This window comes from Papaver somniferum, chromosome 2, assembly GCF_003573695.1.
Source record: "Papaver somniferum cultivar HN1 chromosome 2, ASM357369v1, whole genome shotgun sequence".
Taxonomy (NCBI): domain Eukaryota; kingdom Viridiplantae; phylum Streptophyta; class Magnoliopsida; order Ranunculales; family Papaveraceae; genus Papaver; species Papaver somniferum.
Genome location: NC_039359.1, coordinates 138,602,588 through 138,624,432, shown reverse-complemented (window position 1 = coordinate 138,624,432; position 21,845 = coordinate 138,602,588). Strand labels below are relative to the sequence as shown.

At 34.6% G+C, this 21,845-nt stretch overlaps 2 protein-coding genes across 3 annotated transcripts; both read left to right on the top strand.

The window, feature by feature from the left end:
- Nucleotides 1-6,505: 6,505 nt before the first annotated feature.
- LOC113349255 (GDSL esterase/lipase At2g04570-like) lies at nt 6,506-9,135 on the top strand. Of its 2 annotated transcripts, XM_026593189.1 has the most exons (4): nt 6,509-6,800; nt 6,891-7,018; nt 7,101-7,590; nt 7,740-9,135. In XM_026593189.1, exons 1-4 carry the CDS (start codon nt 6,644-6,646, stop codon nt 7,934-7,936), a joined length of 972 nt encoding a protein of 323 aa, XP_026448974.1. In that variant the 5' UTR covers nt 6,509-6,643; the 3' UTR covers nt 7,937-9,135. The 2 variants fall into 2 exon arrangements, with proteins under 2 accessions (XP_026448973.1, XP_026448974.1); XM_026593188.1 differs by having other exon boundaries at nt 6,506-7,018.
- Nucleotides 9,136-10,514: 1,379 nt separating this feature from the next.
- Nucleotides 10,515-12,174, top strand: LOC113349254 (GDSL esterase/lipase At2g04570-like). The gene is made up of 3 exons (XM_026593187.1): nt 10,515-11,063; nt 11,147-11,636; nt 11,774-12,174. The coding sequence occupies exons 1-3, from the start codon at nt 10,689-10,691 to the stop codon at nt 11,989-11,991; spliced, it is 1,083 nt and encodes a 360-aa protein (XP_026448972.1). The 5' UTR covers nt 10,515-10,688; the 3' UTR covers nt 11,992-12,174.
- The last annotated feature ends 9,671 nt before the right edge of the window (nt 12,175-21,845 follow it).

The window sequence follows — 21,845 nt, the reverse complement described above, 5'->3', positions numbered from 1 at the left end:
CCCAACATTTTTGAGTAGTCCCGAAAAATGGTTCAATAATAAGTAAGAACGTGGCTTTTCCCCGAATCGGGCCTTGTGCGTCGCACACTCTGCACCGGCTATGGACCAGCTCTGTCAACGGAAATATGTTATTGTTTAGCAAAACCTATGCTATGATGGTGGAAACGGTGAAAACAATATGCTAACAGTAATGGTGTCACTATGCGGTACAAAGGAAAATAACTTTCTGTTTTCTGATGGGCGCACTAACAATAATAATTTTCAAATTCAAGATCATCAATTACCTGTTTTATTTCAATCCAAACACATATTACATTGTCAAAATACCATAACGAAACATAAACACAAACTACATTGTCAAGATACCATAACGAAATTAAACAATTCCAAACTAGAAAGCAACAACTTGTCATAACTAAACCTAACAAAGATTTTAAAGTCCCCTGATAAATTCATAATCTGCATCCATTGCTTTCCTGCTAATATATTTCCACTGTCCAAGAAGAAGAACCAACTTCCATCCCCATGCTTGCATGGATTTTCTTCGTTTCTTGGTGTAAAACAGAAGAATCATTAACGAGTTTGCGTTTATTCTTTGTCTTGTTGTTCTCTTGTTCAACCCAACTACCATTAGTCCGTTCTTGGTGAATCCTCAACTTACAAAACTGGTAATCAATTTCTTCCATTGTAGAGTCAAACCAAACATAGCATCGTGTAAAAACCCTACCTGTATATTTGTTTCGATTTTCCGAAACACGTGTAACTCGACCAACCCACCATCCATCATTATCAAATACATCAACTTCATCATTGATCTTAAACTTTGGTACTTCAACTTTAGGTGGTGCTGGTCTTATGTATTTCACATTAACTGTTTCTTGTAAGAAAACCTTGGCTCCATCTTTTTGTTGCTCGGTGATTTCATCTTCTATTAACGTCTTGTATTCAATCAAAAGTTCATCTTCTTTTTCAGTTTGTTTGATAATCTTGGCTTCATAGTATGAACCCCAAAGCCCATCTTCATGACCAATTATTTCTACTTCATCTCCATCACAGAAAGAACTCATCGTTGTTTTTGTGGGTTTTGAGCGTCTTGGTTTATACACAAATATATAGGCAGAAAACAGAAACTCGGATAAGGAAATTTAAAACGAAATGGAAACTGATGAATTGGGTTTTGTAGTGGGAACATGAATGGTTTTAGAAACTGCATAATCGTAATGGGAACATGAATGGTTTTAAAAACTGCATAATCGTGGTGATCAAGTAGTTGTAACGGTTTGGATTAACTTAAATGGATAATCTCTGATCAGTTATGTGTAGTTTAAATGATTCAAAAGTTATAGAACTTCGTAGTATAACTCGGGATATGCCACTGTGACTTAAAAACTTTAGACAACCCAATATATATATATGCCCCTAACCTAAATTTGTTCAGCCACCTATTGTTTGCATGGTAACAAAAATAATTGTCAATGTGATCTAGAATCTTCTATTTTACTCAAAATTTGTTAAGTGGCTTCAAACTTTTTTTTTTTTTGGGTACACAAAAGAGAAAAATAAAGGAAACAAAACAGGGAAAGAGGAACTGATTTACGTGGCTTCAATTCAAAGAGAATCAGTTGGGAGTTGAGAACTTGTCCACATAGCTTGGACTTTGTGTAACAAAGCATAATCTTCCAGAGAGTGAGCTGCAGAGTTAGCTGATTCCGGGATATGCTTGATTGTGCTTGAGCTAAGAGTATCTAGCAGATGTTTAGTGTCATCCTTGAGTTTCCATAACTTCCACGGAGCGCGATAGTTAACTTCAGTTAGACACTTCACTACAACCTGGCAATCTCCTTCTATCGTGATATGCTGCAGGTTGAAGTGGCCTCAAACTTGTCCGTCTAAGTTTAGGTTTGTCGTATGTCAAATTTGCTAAGAAATACTTTCTTTGTTTCTGGAAAAAGATATTATTAGGTTAAAATGAACTGTGATTTTTTTTTTAATTTTTTTTTTTTGAAGGAGCAGGAGAAGGTCTCCCGATTTCATATATTATATAAGAGGGTGCATATATCGATCAAGAATATCAAAGTTGAAATACATGAACAAATGCAATAAAACCTAATTATTAAGTAGTACATGTAATTTTGTGAGGAGATCGACAATATTTGAGGGATGGTGTGAATTTTCAGATTCCACCATTTGAATTCTTCTTCTTCAAGAATGATTTTTTTGTCTTCATCAAGATTAAATGCTCCTATAAAAAAGGAGTAATTTGCACAGTGTTTCGAAATTGCAATCAAACCCAGTAGTGATGGATCTCCATAAGAATTTGGATTTACGTTTAGCCAGTGTAGATTGCCCTCGAAAACATAATTGAAGCTATTGTAGCAATCGATAGAAACGCCCTGAAGGCTATATGGAATTGTGACTGAAATATAAACAAAGAAACCTAACATACCTGATAATCACCCAAAATAGGAATTACAATTTATTTAATATATAATAATTATAAGATACTAATTAATAGGATACTAATAACTTCAACTAGATCTACTCGGTAGATCTGAAAATCAGATCCACAATCAAGCAAATCTAATCAAACAAGATGAAGAAATTGAAATAAGAAAGTTTCTGGATATTTTTTAGAAAACACGGTTAGGCAGAAAGGAAAGAGGGCAAAAACATGAGAGTCAATTGGACTCTGTCATTTTTCTTTTTCTTTTCTGAAGCATGAAAATAAACTGTGATAATATCCCATTTGGAAGTAGTAAATTCATAGGCTTGACATATATTTTTATCTATAGGCTTCGATTTTTTGATGTATCGTATATCCATGGCTAAAGATACAATATAGTCATAACTGGAACAATGCAGAGTGCCAGAGTCAATGACTAAAAATAAAGGAAGTTCTCTGAAATTTGTATTCGTTGGCATGAATCAGTAAGAAGATGATTGCTTGACCTCCTAACGGTATATCAAACAGAAAATAGGTCATTTGTCTAGAAAGTACGATCTCCGTTTCAGATGGACAAGTAAACTTTGGACATGGTTCAAATGAATATGAGATATTTTAATATGAAACTTACATAACTGCCCTTTAACATAGCTTCGTAATACCTATAAAACATCGATATTCTTTTCCCTCCAGCATCTTAAAAGAAATTTTCCCTTTCTCCATCATCGTTCTCTTTCTCCACGGCGACCATCTTTCTCCGTCGTTGAAATTGGTTTATCCACCGTCGACGACATCAACAGTATTAACATCTTTGTTCACTCTTTTAGTATCATCATCTTTCACTATCAACAATAACATCACAATTCAGTAACATCATCTTTTTGTCTGCTCCATCAACAGTAAAATCATCATCATAATTGAAACTGAAATTGGTTTCTCCACCAACACCAACTACAGCATGAAAGATTTCTAGGGTTTGAATCGATCATTTCATAAAATCTCTCCTAGAACTCGTAAGTTTCCAAACCCTAATTTTGTTTTGATTTTATTTTCAGAATTGCATGATTGATTTGTTGAATTGGTTGATTTTATTTTCATTTCACTGAATGGGAATGTAACTGGATTTTAGTTAGTTATTGTAATGACTTTAAAGTTTATGTTGTGGATGAAAATGGTTTGCATCTGATTATGTGTATTGTATGGTTTGCATCTGGTTATCGAAGTCATGCACAACAAGTGTTTGTAAGAAAAGCCCGAGTGCGTTTCTATGGATAAATGTTATAGGATGTAACTGGTTTTCATCTAGCACTAAGATATGATGTAACTGGTTTTCATATGATACATGCATATTTGAAGTTTAATAAAGATGATAATAAGGAGGATGCAACTGGTTTTCATCTAGCATAAAAATAGGATGTATCATATGAAAAATATGATGAAAACCAGTTTCATCCAGGTTTAATATAATATAAAATAGGATGAAACCCGTTTCATTTAGATTTAATTTGTGTTGTATATTATTTAAGCATGTTTAAACTAGGATGAAAACCAGTTTCATCCAGGTTTAGTATAGTACAGACTAGGATGATATCAGTTCTATTTAGGTTTAATTTTTGGTGTATATTGTTTCAGCACGTTTAAACTAGGATGAAATTGGTTTCATCCAGGTTTAATGTGTGAGTACGTGTTTAAGTTCGCTAATGTATGGTTTAATGTATTTCTTTCACTTTAAGTACTCTAACATTTGAATGTGTCACCTCATACTTCTCATATTTCTAATTATGGTCATTGTAAACACTGCTGAGATATAAGTTTGTTGTAACATATTCAGTCATGTTAATTCTTTGCAGCATGGGGAGATTGGACTGAGAACAGCAGGGGCACTTACAATAAGTAGGATGACGTTGAGAACAACAAACCTTGATAGCTGGTATCTTGGTTAGGAAACTTATAAAGGATCGTCAATCCAGAGGCTACCAATGAAACCAAATTAACTCGTACAAAAAATTCCATTTTCTGTGGTGCTCGTGCTCTGAAATATAAGCAACAATAAGTATACAAGCTTTAATTTCCAGTTAATTTTTTTCTTATCTTGTTTAGTTTAAAAAAAAACGAACTTGCAATTACCTGAAAATGGGAAATGTGAGTGGGATAAGTAATTGGCCTGGGTTTTGCAACTACCTCAACTTAACTTCTACTATTTTTGAATTTGCAGGCCTTTCCACCAAGGAGCTAAGTCTGCTATAACATTGAATATATTAGTTTGATGAGCTCACTATATTATATTGGTGGTGTGGCCTGTGCAATTTATTCTTTTGTATTGGTACTTGACTAGGCACCACCGGAGAAGAACAAGATGCCTGACATAAGTTACATGAACGGTTTAGGACTTCAGGTCCGTAGAAGACAAAGCTATTGGTGGTGGACCACTAGATGGTACATTTACTTTTCATTCCAGGTAACGTTGTAGCTAGCACATGTGGTAGTGCGATTAAAATTGGAATATATATAATGTTGTAGCTTAGCACATGTAGTAGTGTAATTAACAAACAAGATGGTTGTTTACTTTGAATAAGTAGTAGTTAATGTGTAATTAATTATATTAATTAAGCTGGTTGTTTACTGTGAATAAGGAGTAATTTAGGTAACAAGTTTTTTTCTTTTTCTGGGTGGAATATCCAAAATGGATAATTGAAAAGTATTTTTTTTTATTCCTGTCCATTTAAACATTATCAAAATTTACCTATCTATTTCATCCAAAAATTATTATTTTTGGTCCTTTTAACGAATTTTGTGTATATCAAACCACATGATCTATTTGGACATACGTAGTTTAGAATGGTCAGCAAGGCTTCAACGGTAAACCAGCGCACCGTATTTATTCATGGCCACTTATGTTAATGAGTAGTAGACTTCATTAAGCTACGGATATATACAGTAAATTCGAAAAACATCTTCGATCATTAATTTGAAAATAGCAACATCTACCCACTCATGCTAATGACATGCCCTTAGATGTACGTACTCTTAAGTGCTATCTAATAAATTGTCAGTGCTGAAATGGTGTTAAACTCCAAATTCAACATCTCCAAATGTTTTATCGGGTGGGAATTTTTTCCAAGTTTTTGGATTTTCAATGGAAAAATATGTTGTTGTACAGCCAAACCAATAGCGTGGAAGTAAAAAGTGAAAACAATATGCACAGTACTTTTTCAACTATGACGAAGGATCCCTCACATTTTTATTGTCACACTATCTCACACGTTGGACGTCATTTTTACGAATAAAAATCAAGCCATAACGGATTTGAAGCTAATATTTTGGGATATGTTCCTCTTACCAAGTTCTACATACCTACCAAAAATGAGCATATTCCGAAATATCCTCACAATCTACCGGTCCTAATTTCGACGGCCAGAAATCCGTTGATTTTCAACGGCTCATTTTCAAAGTGGTAGATGATGGTGTTATATGTCTCGGAATACGCTCATTTTTGGCAGGCATGTAGAACTTGGTAAGAGGAACATATCCCCAAAATATGAGTTTCAAATCCGTTACCGTTTAATTTTTATTCTTAAAAATGACGCCCAACATGTGAGATAGTGTGATAATAAAAGTGTGAGGGGATCCTTCCTATGATGGACAAGTGTCATATACTTTTTTAGTACATAGGTTTGCTCAGATGAGTCCAGGACTCGAGACCTCAGTCACCCAAAACAATATTTTGGTTCTTAGTACTTACCAAAAGTACTTGAATCCTTAATCACCCATTCAAATTTCATAGTTAACCAACTGCCTGTTTGGGGCCAGTCTAGCTACAAATGATGTTACATTACCCCTAAATTTATATGATTGACAACTTTTGAGATGACATTACAGTCCACACACACCAATAATCCATCAACTATAATGCATCAAGGACTTCTTCACGTGGAGGTCCCCTTTAGAGTTAAATGTTGATTAAAGCATATATTTGTTGGCATCTAGTCTTACTCTTCATATCATCACAAGTTCACAGTAGAAGTCTCACTTCAAGAGATGAATAGAACAATGGTGGTGACTTGTGAACTTGGTTTCCTTGTAGTAGTACTAGTATTACTTTTCACTTATCACATATGGGACAGTTTTAGAAAATTTCTATATAAGGGATCCACATTGTTCGATTCTAATAAGTTTAATTAATAGTAAGCGCATTAGGCAATGGCAACCCAATATAGTCTACTACTATGTTTTCTTAACATACTTGTATTTTCGGTTCTGGAGATCACGGGAAGAAATAAAATTCCTGGAATTATTGTATTTGGAGACTCTACAGTTGATGCAGGCAACAACAATCAAATTCCAACCTTGGCAAAAGGTAATTTTCTACCATACGGACAAGATTTTGAAGGTGGAAAACCCACCGGAAGGTTTTGCAATGGTCGGTTGGTAACGGATTTCTTGTCAGATATGTTAGGGATTAAACATTCGATACCCGCATATCTGGATCCAGATTTTGGTATTGAAGATTTTGCTACCGGAGTTACATTTGCTTCAGCTGGAACTGGTTATGATGTTGCTACATCGAAAGTGTTAGTAAGTTCATCAATTCAGTCCACTCTCGCATAAATACATATTCGCCTGTTCTTATCATATTACCTGTCTGTTTTGACCGCAGGATGTGATACCCCTAGCAAAAGAACTGGAATACTTCAAAGAGTACCTGAAGAAGTTAACATCCTTGTTTGGAAAGGATAGCGCAGCAGAGACTGCAAGAGAATCATTGTACTTTATCAGCATTGGAACGAACGATTTCATCGAGAATTACTTCACTGTCCCAGGACGTTCATTTCAATTTACAGTAGCGGAATACGAGAATTTTCTCCTTGGTATTGCGAGAAATTTCCTTATCGAACTTTACAGTCTGGGTGCTAGAAAAATAGGATTACTCGGGCTTCCTCCTTGTGGTTACCTACCAATAGCAAAAACTGAGAATCACGTTTCAGGGAGACCGAATTTGGAAGAGTTAAATGAAGCTAGTAAAGAATTCAATGTTAAGTTACAAAATTTGGTAGCAAGTTTGAGTAAAGAGCTTGAGGGGATCAAATTGGTGTACGCAGATATCTACAATTCTCTTCTACATATTATTCAAAATCCAAATCTATACGGTAAATTCTAGTTTTTGATATTTTAACCGAACTTTGAACTATTAAGACTCAACGTGGTCATAGAGCAAACAATTTAAAGCACTGGTTGTTCTTGTAGAGCTAACTTCTTCCTTTTTCTCTTTTATGAACTGTGCATGGGTGCCATAAAGGATTTGAGAATGTGGAGGAAGGATGTTGCGCAACAGGAACATTTGAGCTTGGGGTTTTATGCAAAGCGGGAAATGCTATATCTTGCACCGACCCGAGCAAATACGTATTTTGGGATTCAGTACACCCAAGTGAAAAGGTGTATGGCATATTAGCTAATATACTGATGGATACACTCATGTCTCATCTTGTTAATTAACCAGGTAACAGTGGAGTCAGGGAAGAAAATGTTAAAGAAACAAAACACATCCGCATATATATCAACATGATTATCTGCGTAACTATAAAGGGTTTAAGAACAAAACAACAAGAAAACCATTTTTTTTTTTGAAGCATTCCAATTTGTTAGTGTAACACTATCAATATGGGTTCCAATAAAATATCTGCCTCCACCCTGTCTCAACAAGTTGGTCAATTACGTTTTAGTACCCATGTCAAACTCCTCGATGGGCATATGGACGAAGACCAGTACCGGTTCTTTGCCATGTGAAAGCCGTTTGGAGTTTCCTATATTTTAATTAGGAGCACCATTTATGTTCAAACTCCACCAGTTGCTTCAACTTCAAGAGCGTAACAGTTTGACTGATGAGCAATCTCCGAGATAGGGAAAATTTTGAACTGTTCTTTCCCTCAGAAGTTATGATTAGAGAAAATGGGCCTTAATTCTTTTACACCATTTGAATTTCATCACAAATGACAAATGATTTGCACAACACCACTTGTAACACCATCCTATAGGTAGGTGGCTATGGTTTTAATAAGGCTTTACGTTTGAGTATACAAAAATGATTAACAAACCGAAAAAGTGTACCGCAAATACACCGTGTAAGAGGGAAGGGGGTCCATTACTGCCCTTCCCTATCTAGATGCTAAGCACGCTAAAATACTTGCCATTCGATCCTCTGCGGGACACAACGAAGTGTAAAATTTGGGTGTGTCTATCATCTCTCTTGAGTATATAAGTTTTCATTTATGCCTTTACTTTAATAGCATTCTTTCCAAGAGCAAGGCTATGGAATAAAGGATCATGCCATGGCGCCTATCGTGTTCAAAAACTAAAACGCTAAAGTATAGACTCCAGTTGAGATGGTTTGTTTCATCCAGTTTTATGGAGATAAAATGTGTAGTGTTTTGAAGAGGAAAGCAGATAGTGATTTTAATGTAAAGTTGTAGTCGAGCAAGTAATGCATAAAGAGTAACATTAATGTAATAAAGGAGGTTGTTGGTAGTTAGTTAATATCTTGGTATATCTGGTGGTTGTTGCTGATGTTTTGAGAAAAGATACGAGATAACTGAAACTCCGTTCTCGTATGAGACAGTACTATTATGGGTGCTGAGACGGAGAAATATGTATTGGATTTGGCTGAAAAAAATAATTGAAGCAAAATGTACCCTATATAATTGGACTCTCAATACAAAATTGCTTAAAAGGATTTCTTTAACTACTGTGATTGGTGGTAATTGGAATGATGTTCTCGACAGTTAGTCTCTTGGTGTTTCTCTTTTGCTCTAATCAAAGCTTTTGACGAAGCTTCCTACTCTTGTAACGTTTTGTGACCTTGCTCTTTTCAGTCGAAATGAATTTGTGCAAAAAATAAATAAATTGGGATTATCTTTTTTATTATCAAGTTTGTTTAAGAAAATTTATAATTTGTTATTAATTTAGCATTATTGTGTGGGATTACATTTATGGAGAAAATGGGTTGGTCTATAAAGCTAGCCACCAAACCTTAGAACAACAGCGAAGCTACAGTTGGATCCAATCTCAATCACTGTTTTTCATATCGATCTATATTAGTAGAGCAGTCGTTCCTTTGGGTTCATATATCGTTTCTTTGTTCCGGCCTTTGTTTGTTTTTCCGTTGCTTTGGGTTTGTCGTTTTTTGTTCCGCTTGCATCCGTTGGGTTGAGTTACCTTTTTTTTTTAAGTACCTTTTTTTCCAATGAATTTTCTCTTCGACCGATCAAAAAAATAAAATAAAATAGTAGAGCAGTCGTTGGTTTTTGTAGCGAGACCTTTGTGTAGTGCCAGGTGTTTTGATATTTTTGAGCTCCCGACACACGATGTCCTATTTAATATCAAGGGGATGCACAAAAGGGAACGGACGCTTTCAAGAATTTATTAGAGAGTTCGTGAACAATTCATTGACCACGTTGCGGTTATCACGTCCATGGAAAAAATCATACAACACACTTAATTGCAACGCTGATGATTGGAATTGGAGAGCCTCTTTCTCCATAATGTCAAGTCGGGCCTCAGTTTAATTCAATCATAACTGATACTGTACGTAAATTGTTTGGTGACATGAAATCAGTAGATAGTCAACTTTGTACAAGGGAAAGTTATATACAACAGCTATGGATCATGGAGGGAAAATAGTTATGTACCGTATTGAAACTATTGATATATGCCTTTGGATATGTACCCAGTTGTTCTTTAATAAAGCTCATGTCCTAGACTCCTAGCTACTGAGATGGTGTTAAATTCCAAATCTAACATCTCTAACTCTTGAGAAGTTTGGTTTACAGACTTCCAGTACTCGATAAAACTAGAATTCTTGATCACCTATTCACATCAGGATGGTTAACCACCTACTAACAACATTGTGCCCCTCTTTGGGGCCGGTCTGGCTACAAATGATGTGACATTGGCCCTAAATTTAATTAATTGAAAACGTTTGAGATAACACTTACAGTCCACACAACAATTATAATCCATATTTCTTGTCTCTTCTTCGTATCATCACAAGTTCACAGTAGGAGAAGTCTCGCTTCAAGAGATGAATAGAACAATGGTGGTGACTTGTGAGCTTCATTTCCTTTAAGTAGTAGTGTAATACTAGTGCTTTTCACTTTTGACAAATGGGACAGTTTTTGAAATATCCTATATAAGGGTTCGACATTATTCAATTCTAATAGGCTTCATAATTAATAGGAAGCATTAGACAATAATGTCAACTCAATATAGTCTGCTAGTATGTGTTCTTCACATACTTGTATTTTCGGTTCTGGAGATCACGGGAACAAAGAAATTCCCCGCACTTATCGTGTTCGGAGACTCCACAGTGGATGCAGGCAACAACAATCAAATTCCAACCTTGGCAAAAAGTAACTTCCTACCGTATGGGCAAGATTTCGAAGGTGGGAAACCTACTGGAAGGTTTTGCAATGGTCGGCTAGCCACTGATTTCCTGGCAGAGATGTTAGGGATCAAAGACTCCATACCTGCATATCTGGATCCAGCATTTGGTATTGAAGATTTTGCCACCGGAGTTACCTTTGCTTCAGCTGCAACTGGTTATGATGTTGCTACTTCAAACTTGTTAGTAAGTTCATCAAAATCAGTCTTGCATGTAACATATATATACACGCCTAATTTTATCAAATTACCTTTTTCTTGTGCACACAGGCTGTGATACCTCTATCTGAAGAATTAGAATACTTCAAAGAGTACTTGCAGAAATTATCATCCTTTCTTGGAAAGGATGGCGCAGTAGAGAGAGCAAGAGAGTCATTATACTTTATAAGCATTGGAACGAACGATTTCATCCTGAATTACTTCACCGTGCCTGGACGGTCATCTCACTTTACGGTAGATGAATACGAGGATTTTCTCCTTGGTACTGCGAGAAATTTCCTTATTGAGCTTTACAGTTTGGGTGCTAGAAAGATAGTATTGACCGGCCTTCCTCCTAGTGGTTACCTACCAGTAGCAAAAACTTTGAATCACGTTTCTGGAATACCGAATTTGGAAGAGCTAAATGAAGCTAGTAAAGACCTTAATCTCAAGTTGCAAAATTTGATAGCGAAATTGAGCAAAGAGCTTAAGGGGATCAAATTGGTGTACGCTGATATCTACAATCCTACTCTACATATCATTCATAATCCGAATCTATACGGTAAACTCTTGCTTTTGATGTTTCAACAATTCTTTGAACTACTTGGATTCAACGTGGTCACATAGATAACAGTTTAAAACACCACTCTGCAGGTTGTCCTTATAGAGCTAACTTTATTTTGTTTTTCCTTTTTTAAGTGTGCATGCTGTACCATAAAGGATTTGAGAACACGGAGGAAGGATGTTGCGGAACAGAAACATTTGAGTTTGGAATTTTATGCAAAGCCGCAGATGCGTTATCTTGCCCCGACCCGAGTAAATACGTATTTTGGGATTCAGTACACCCAAGCGAGAAGGTTTATAACATAATGGCGAATGTATTGATGGATACCACCATATCTCAGTTTCTCAAGTGAATAGGTAATAATGGAGAGGCAGGGAAGCAAATCTTAAGAAACATAAGCTATAACGTACATCCATATATATATACGCATAATCATGTGCGCAATTACAAACGATTCTAAGAAATTGAACAAAACCACAAGAAAACCAATTTGTATATGTGAAATTATTTATGCATCACAATTGAACTCTTGGATAACCTCTTGTAAAATTATTGGGTCGGAACAAGTTGGTTGATTGCCTTTTACAAACCTCAAATTACTCGATGCCCATCCCGGAGACCGATATCAGGTTTTAGCATGTAAACTGCCATTTGGAGTTTCCTATTCTACGGGCACCATCAATGTTCAAACTTCGCTCATTTCTTCCACTTCCAGAGTTAGAGTAATGCAGGGCGGAAACGTGGATACATTTTTCTTTGATAACTAGTTTAATTATTGTGGAGAAAATCAATATTGATCAATAATAATTTGATTTTTTTTTCTTTTTTCAAAACGGTCCTCACTAGTTATAACCCAAAGGTGTCATTATCCATCCACAAAAAACTCATCAAAACAAAAGTAAAACAAAAACCCTATCAAAACAAAAGTAACACAAAAACCCCGAAGAATTTGATGAAACCAATTTTGATTTCATCATAAAATTTGATGAAACATCATAGAATTTGATGAAATCAAGGTTTCATCATATTTTTATGATGAAACCAATTTTGAATTTCGGAGTTTTTGTATCAATTTTTAAAAATTTGGGGTTTTGTATCAATTTTGTTTAAGATGGAGTTTTAATGGATCCCAACATTTGAATGGGGTTTTTGTACCACAAGTTTGGTCACCTTGGATTTTTATGACTAGTTTTGTTTTTTTAAAAGCTAAAAGTCATGAAAGGCCAAATGTGATGACCATTCCTAAAACAAAAATACAGATAAAGGACGCAACTGGACAACATGTAACAAGCCCACATAAGACTGAAAAGAGTACAAGAACCTGGAGAATCTATCAAAATGATAATATGGAATATGACCTGGTATTTTTGATGTCCACTGCCTATTTTATAGCACATATTGTACCCATAACTTCACCAATGAAGTTTGTAGTGATTCCCAGACCACCACTTTCAGCAAAAATATATTGACCAGTGTAATCTCTAATAATAAAACCATAACCAGAGATTCCAGGATTACTTTTAGATGCTCCACATAGCAAAGTATAAGAGTATTCTCATCAAGTAATATAAAGAAACACTCAATAATTCTGACGATCTTCATCTTTCTGTAGCTAATATCAGAACATTTCAGTGTATAAAGATCATAATCAAAGTTATTCATATATCCCCTAAATCTCACCTCACAGTCCTTGACCTGATTATTCTCTTTTTAGGATTCACCACATTAGGAGTGATATTGTCAAAAACTACTTTGTTTCTAGTGAACCAGATATCCACCATGATATTGAAAGCAGCTAGGAACCAAATTTCATGTACCACTGTGCTCTTAGTTTTCAACAATACAAAATATCCTCAAAAGATTTAGGATTTTTAAAAGAAAAGATACCACCAAGCCACTTTCATAGTATCAGACCATAATCACACTCCCGTAAAAGATGTTCCATAGAGTCTTGTTTATGTTTGCAGAGGAAACATCTAGATACTATCTGAAAACCTCTTTTATTCATATTTTCATCTGTAGAGCAAGATCCTCTAGTGATCTTCCATATATTACTTGCAGTGGTGGGATGAACGCTCTTTTTCCAAATATGCTTGTACCATCTCAGTTTAGGCAAACTAGTTCTAATCACATATTTGGCACTAGGAACAGAAAACCTACCATCTTGAGAAGCAGTCCAAACTAATTTATCATCTTCATAAGCTAGAACAGGTAAGTCAGAAATGGAGAAGAATTGCAGCATTTCCTCGGGAATAACCAAATTCTTATCTACAATCAAACTACTAACCTTCAAGTGGATATGCTGCTTGATATAATCATTATCAGGAAATGATATAATAATGCTATGCTCCAGAATCCAAGTTTCCTCCCATACTAAAATTTGATCACCTTTACCCACTATCCATCGAATATGATCATTAAACTCCTGCATTATCCATTTGATTCCAGACCATATAGAAGATTGTTTGTAATAGGAAATCCAGCAATCATATTCGTCTTTATACTTTGCAAGAAAGAATTTAGCCCATAAAAGTTTCATCAATAATGCTTTATTAATGTCTTCAAATTTTCTTATGCCAAGACCACCCTCTTCCACATGAGAACAAACTTGGTCCTAAAATGTAGTTATGCATTTCCTGTCTTCAGCATTCCCACTCCACAGAAAGTTTCTTATAATTCTTTCACAAGCTTCAACCACTTTCTTAGGCCATTTGTAGATAGACATATTTTATATAATGGATACTACTCAAAACAAACTTGATGAGAGTAATTCTTTCTCTAAAAATGCCAATCCATGTAGCCAATCTACTTTGTAACATTTCAACAAAAGACCATAAAAGCTCAGATTTAACTTTACCTTGAACAAGCATGACACCTAAGTATTTCTCAGGAAATGGGGATAACTACATATTCATAAAGTCAGCAATTTGATTACACCTAATGAGAGAAGTACCTCCTACAAAACATTTATTCTTAGTAGCACTCACAGATTGTCCAGAAACATGTTAATATTCTGTAAGTAGTTGCTATCAGAGTTGTAAACATGATTTGCACCCATTACAGAAAATGAATATATCATCAGCAAAGAATAAATGGGAGGGATAAATACCTTTCCTGATAACCATTGGTTGCATCTTGTTGTTTTTAATAAGTTGAAGAATCTTTCTACTAAGAACATCATCTGCAATCACTTAGAGAATAGGAGATAATGGATCTCCTTGATTAAGTCCCCTTCCAACTCCAAAATATCCCACAGGACCTCCATTAACCATTATGGATATTTTTATAGTATTCAGAATAACCATAATCCAATTACACAAGCACTCAGAAAAACCAAATTTTCTCAAAACAACAATGAAATATTCCCAACTAAGAGTGTCATAAGCTTGGGATCCTCTTCTCTTTATGTTCATTTCATTAACAAGTTCAGAAGTTAAAAGCACTTGTTCATGAATATTTCTTTCTTCAATAAAGGCACATTGCTGAGGAGATATCGATTTGTGAAGTAAAGAGCTCATTACTATTGTGACAATCATAGTAATAATTTCGAAGCAAAAATTACTTAATCCAATGGGTCTGAATTATTTAGACTTTTTTGCACCTTAATATAATTTTGGAAATAAGAACAAGGAAATTAGAATTAACTCCAGGTGGAATCACTTGAAATTGCCAGCAGTACCTGATTGCTGCTACCAAGTCTTCGTTTATAACATCCCATGCAACTCTGTAGAAAATACCAGAAAAGCCATCTGGTCTGGGAACACCATCTTGATTTAAGTCAAAAACTGCATTTATAATTTCCTCTTTTGAGGGAATGCATTCCAAGATTGAATTTTTTCATCAGTTAACATGAGGAATACCATTCAAAATAGTATCAGAGATTTCCAGAGGATAATCAGCAAATTTACCTTTAAAATGATCAATAAGAATAGAAGCAATCTCATTCTGATTGGTCACAATTAATGGTACCTGACTCATCTTCAAGTTCAGCTATTTCATTTCTTGTTTGTCTTAACTTGATGGAAGTCTGAAAAAAGGAAGTATTTGCTTCACCATATTGAATCCAATTAATTATTGCTTTTTGGGTCAGCGTTGTATGATAATTTTGTGCGACTACATCCCTAACCCCCCTGTTGTAATATAATTATTTAGCACTTGCAAATTATTAGGATCAGAATCTTGTTTCAATAACTTTCTTCTCAGCTTCTTTAAGATTAACCTGAACATTACCAAATACCTCCCAATTACATTTCTTAAGAATATTTTTCAGATTTTTCAATGTATTCATGAAAATGAAGACAGGATTACCCACCAAAACCACCTTCTATGCATCAATAACCACTTGCCAAAATCCAGGATGAGAAATCCATATTTTTTTAAATTTATATGGATAATTAGTAGGTCTATGGATTTTTAAATCAAAACCAATAAGAATACTATGATCAGAGATACCTCTTGAAGTTACCTGATATGTCCAACCAAGATATTTCTCCAACCATTGTAAATTGAAAAGGGCCCTGTCAAGATTAGAAAGAATTCTCTTCCTACCACATCTCTCATTTGACCAAGAAAATTGAAGACCAGTTTTAGGAGATTGCAACAGATCACAATTATCAACCCATTCATTAAACTTATTTAAAGCAGAAGTAAGAGGACATCTACCACCTTTTTTTCATCTAAAGTAGAAATAGTGTTAAAATCACCAATAATTAACCAAGGTTTATTTAACTGGCTAATAACAACTAAGTTAGAGCACAATTCTCTTCTATTAATAGTCAAAACTTCAACATGAACTCCAGTAATGAGCCTACCATGTACCCACCTCAATAGTTATACTTTTTCTAGAAGAATGAATCACTTTAGGAGTATTTATTGAACAAACCCAAAATAACCAAATATTGTCTTTCCTGTCATCACAAGTATTGTGAATTATTTTATGGTTCATACCAGGAAGCTTTATCCTATTTTGAGAATTAAAATAAAAATTTTGGTTCAGCTACCCAGACTAAAGAAGGATTATATTGAAGAACTAAAATTCTTAATTTGTCTTTGGAATTTTGTCTCTTAAGGCCTATGACATTCCAAAAGATCATCCTCATGTTAAGAAGAAAGATGAGGAGATGTGGATATCTTCACATCTGACACAGGTTTCATAAGTTCTCTACTTTCCTTTCTAGTCATTGTAATAGAAATAGTTTTAGGTTTTGCAGGAGGCTTTTTCTTCTCAGTGACAGTACTCTTAGTATGTACTACTTTATCAGATGTTTGGTTATTCTTCAAAATAGTAACAGGTTGTGAAACAGAATCAAGTTGTAAAAGAGTAATAGAATTCAACTCTTTAATTTCTCCATCCCCTGAGCTTGAGTAATCACATTCCTCGACTTCAGAGATAGGATCAAATTTGTTGGAGGAAATAATTTTCATTGAACTTATACTTAAGAAACTAACCTGTAGATTTTTTTAATAACTCCACTAGATTCACCAACTTCATTGCAAGGACAAAGTACATTAACTGAACCTTTTGAAGTTACTGGAGCAAAACCCTTCTCAGGATCTGAAAGGTTATTAATTATAGCTTCATGAATTTGTTTAGGTAATGGAGGGAAATTGGCTTCAACAATTCCTTCATCAATGAAAATTTCATGCTTAACTTGATTATCCTTATTAGGTGTCTGGCATATATCAAAACCAATAATAGTCATTTTATTTTATTTTTAACTCTCCAAACATTCTTATGTTGCACAGGATTAACTTGTTTAGCACCCTCCACCCGAGGTTCCTTCATTTTGGTCATGCATTCAGCTACTAAATGACCCACCACCTTGTAGTGATTGCGGAATTTAGGGATCTCTTGCTCAAAACTACCTTATTTAGTTTTTACTGACACGTGATTTGGTATGTTCTTAGCTAAATCTACCTCCACTAAAACACTGGCATAGTAGCCAACTTCTCTTTTCAATGTTATTTCATCATCTTTAATAGGCCTACCTACTGTTTCTTCCAAAGCCATAATAATATTTTCTTTCCAATAGTAAATCCACAAACCAGGAAAATGAGCCCAAACAAAGGTTGTAGATGATTTTTGGGTAGCAAGATTAAAATTTAGTTCACATTCCCTCAACTTAAGGGTTTGACCATTAACAATCCAAAAACCATTCCAGATATAATTCATATCAATTATCTAGTTTAATTACTAAAAAAAATAAAAAAAAAACAACAACAACTTTACCAAGAGTAATCAATTGATTTTTACATGTAAGCTTTCATTGAATTCTTAAAGATGATGCACCAGCTTCAAATTTCAACTTAACAAAGTCCAACTGCCAATCAAACTAAACTTCCATTCATTTAAGATTTCATTAATATCCTCATCAGAGATATATAAAGAAGTTGATAGATGTTCACTGTTAGCACCTTTAGATGTATTCTCATCGAAAACAAAGGAAACACTAAAAAAATCTCTTTATTCTCAATCCAGATCGAGAATCAAAATTAGAAGAATAAGTTTCAGACATCATTAATGTCTAGATTCAATAGAAAACTAACACCAATCATTGATTTAAATGAAGAAACCCGAAATAAAGATGCAATTTCCGTGGAAAAAGAACATCGAAGAAGAAATAAATGTGTTGAGTCGATCATCGATCCTCAAACTTTCTCTCTCCTCAACTCAGTCTGTTCCCCTCTATTCAATCTTTAGTATCAATAATAATTTGATAACAAGTGGAAGTAATCGATTTCGAAGGATCGCCTCAGATTTTTAATGTAAAGTTGTAAAACCTCGAACTGTCATGTAACTTTTTTCATCCACTCTCGCATCTTTTCATTGGCGTTGGGGTCAAAATCTATTTGACACTCACTCTTAGATGATATGTTGTTTCCTTTTTTTTTTTTTTTTTTGAATAGGTTCTTGGACAATCACTCCTAGAGATTTGATTCTCCCTGTTGATTTTAATACATTTTCCGTCCCATGTTTGTGACTCATTGTTAGCCTTAGCCATTCCGAATTTCGTAAATATTTTCAATACCACTGCATCTCTGATTGCACTCTACATTTCTGGTTGACCAGGAACCTTCGCCATAACCGATCTATGCATCAAAAATAAAAAAAGTTAGTAGTTTCATCCAAAAGGTAATTTCTGGAGTCAAATAGACTTTATTGGTGCAAATTGCACACAACATATTATATTTTTAAAGGGGGTGTCTTTTCGTTTGACACCGGCTTATTCTTATACACCATGTCAAAATATTTTATTTAACATACCAGGTGGCATGGAAATTGAGTTGTGCTACTATAGTAAAAGTGTTAAGCGATGGAATTCCTAGAAAGCGATATTGTAAATAGCACTAGCGATAAAGACTCTATTGCTCGATATAATTTTAATATCACTCGATATAATGACTAGCGCCGCCGGCTAATTTTTTTCTCGCCTATTTTCAGGTAATTTTCGGATTAAATTTTTACGCCAAAATTTTTACATAAAATTTTTCGTTATTTTTCTATATCTCAATTAATTTATTTTTCAAAATTTATCGTATGACAGGGTTTCAAACCCAACTTCATTCGACAATGCAGCTTGACTTTTATGGAGTAGTACTTGAAGGTGTTGTTAAGAAGATATGTGATAGTTATAAAGAAATAGGTAAAAAGCAACGAAATCTGTAAGTTTTGGATGTTAACCAACTCAAACCTGCAGGTAAGAAAAGGAAAAGAAGAATTCAAGGCAAAGCAAATTTGAACGCAAATAAGAAGACAAACAAAGGAAACTCAGTTCATGAGCGCATTGATTGGAAGTTATGTGAAATGAAAAAGATAAACAAGATGAAAAACATTTTATCTGATTTTTATTTTTAAAGTCTATTTTTAAATTATTATTTTTAGTTTTATATCTTGTAAAATGACTATTTTAATGATTAATTCGAAATTTATGTTAAAAAAGCATACTTGTTTTATAAGTTTGACTCGTAATGTTGAAAATTAAGCTTATATTTTATTCTTAATTCAGTCTTACATTTTAATTTTAACTAATAAAGTATGAAAAATATTACAACTTATAATAAAGTTGACGATTTAGAAATTAAACTTCTAATAAAATTGACAATTAAGAAATTAAAACATAAACATTGGATTATATTTGGGCAACACTCTTAAAATCTCAAAACAACTTCCATATTGAAAGTCTTTCTGTTGATGCAGTGCCACTACGCCCGACACCTTTGTTCAATGATCATCATGATTTCGCCACCCCTCATGTTTCGACCCGCTTATATTACTAAAGCAACATACTTAGTAATTTCCTTGCTGATCACATTGAAGGGGTGACTCAACGCGCTCGCATCTCGATTCTAGAGGCTCATTGTTTCTTCTTCAAATCTCCCAAATATGTTTTCCCAAAATGTCAAGGCTTGGTGTAGCACCAACGATAAGACGATCATTACATAAGACATGCAAATACGTTCATCTTCCGCAGTAGTAAATTTTGGACTCCGACTTCTTATTTGATTCTGCACATTGGCTATTTGATTTTCAGCACAGCATGTTGGTTTTTTATGAACTCATCCATGTTCATATTTTCGGATTCTTTGGAAAATTGGAAGAGTGATGAAAAGTATGGAAGATGTGTGAGTTTGAGAAATTATGGTATGAGTTGAAATGATTTTATTTATTTATAATAAAGCCTTAGATTAATAAAAAGTTAAAATGTTGACAAGAGTTGTGGAGGCTGATTGCCTTGAGAGACTCGGTAACTCAGACTATTCAATCTTAAAACATCAAACAACATACTAGGTGGGGGGAAAATAATGTCACAGGTTGCATTCAAATTTACCCTGGAAGCCAATGCAACATCAACCTGATTTTCTTTTTTCCCAAAATACAAAAAGATATAAGTTTTTTCCTTCTACATTCATGCTGATAGTGACGAGTTCTTAATGAATGTCTTTACTTCTAGATCTAGATTTCCAAGATGAAAGTCTTGTCCTTTGATTGCTTTGATGGTATTGATACAACTTCCTTCAATTTTAACGACTATGGTATCCAACTGATAAGACCATATTGTTGCTTCCAGTGTCGCATGCACCTCCACTTCATCATGACTTTGCACCCTGCACTCCAGTTTCTTGACTTCCCTGCACTAACCAATAGAGTTTCTTAGAAATTAGGGAAGTGCTTCCAATCTTCTTGTGTTTGTCAAATGTGCCAGCAAAGTTAATTTTCTGGATTCCCGGAGGGGGTCTTATCCAAATGACGTATAGTTTATGAGAAATTTTAGTTCAATCATTGTCTAGAGGTCGCCCTAGGTTAGCATCAACTTTCGAGTCCACTTTGGCTCTTGTGCAGACATCTTTCGGAGTTGGGTTGATTCCTCTAAATACTTTATCACATCTTTCCTTCCAAATGTACCATATGACAGTGACACGTTTAGCGCTTCACTGTCCTAGGGAGTTGTTCCCACCGCAGGGTTAGTATGCCATTGGAGAATCAAATTCTATACGGATTAAGGAAACAAATTAGGTGGAAAAGGTTTGTTATCGGAGGAAAACCACACACTCCTAGAAAAAGGATGGGTGAAGAATATATGTTCCAAAGACTCATTTTTATGAGAACATAGGGCACAAGTGTATGAAATATACAAGTTTACTATTGGTAGGAATCATATTTTGTAGACATTTGAAAGCAAATAATTTGACTCTACGGGATGCCTGCGTACTCCATATGTTTTCCCATTGACTAGGTCCATTGTAATAAAATCTCTTAATAGAATAATAAGGACTTTTTATGTTGAATGCACCAGAGATAGTGGGGTTCCATTTAGATGTATCCCAACCTGAACTATTAATATGTATAATGGTTATGGCGTTAACAGTAAGAGGGTCAAACACGAAATTGAGTAAATTAAGGGATGTTCCATTTAAAAGAGTCTCGAAGGATTAAGTCTTTAACTAAGACCCCAAGAAAGTTTGTATTCCTATATGGGGGCACTATCTGAATAGATGGGATCCATTTATCCTCCCAAATGTGAATAATTTCCTCACTTCCGGCTTCTCATATACAATGAGCCCTAATCTTCTCTAATTAAACCTTTTTGGATATATTCCAAATCCATGAACCATTCTTGGTTATGTTTAGCAAGCGGACATTTGCAGAAGTTGATGGCTCTAAGGATGACATTCCATGAAGCATCCGGGTTTGTAATAAGGTTCTAA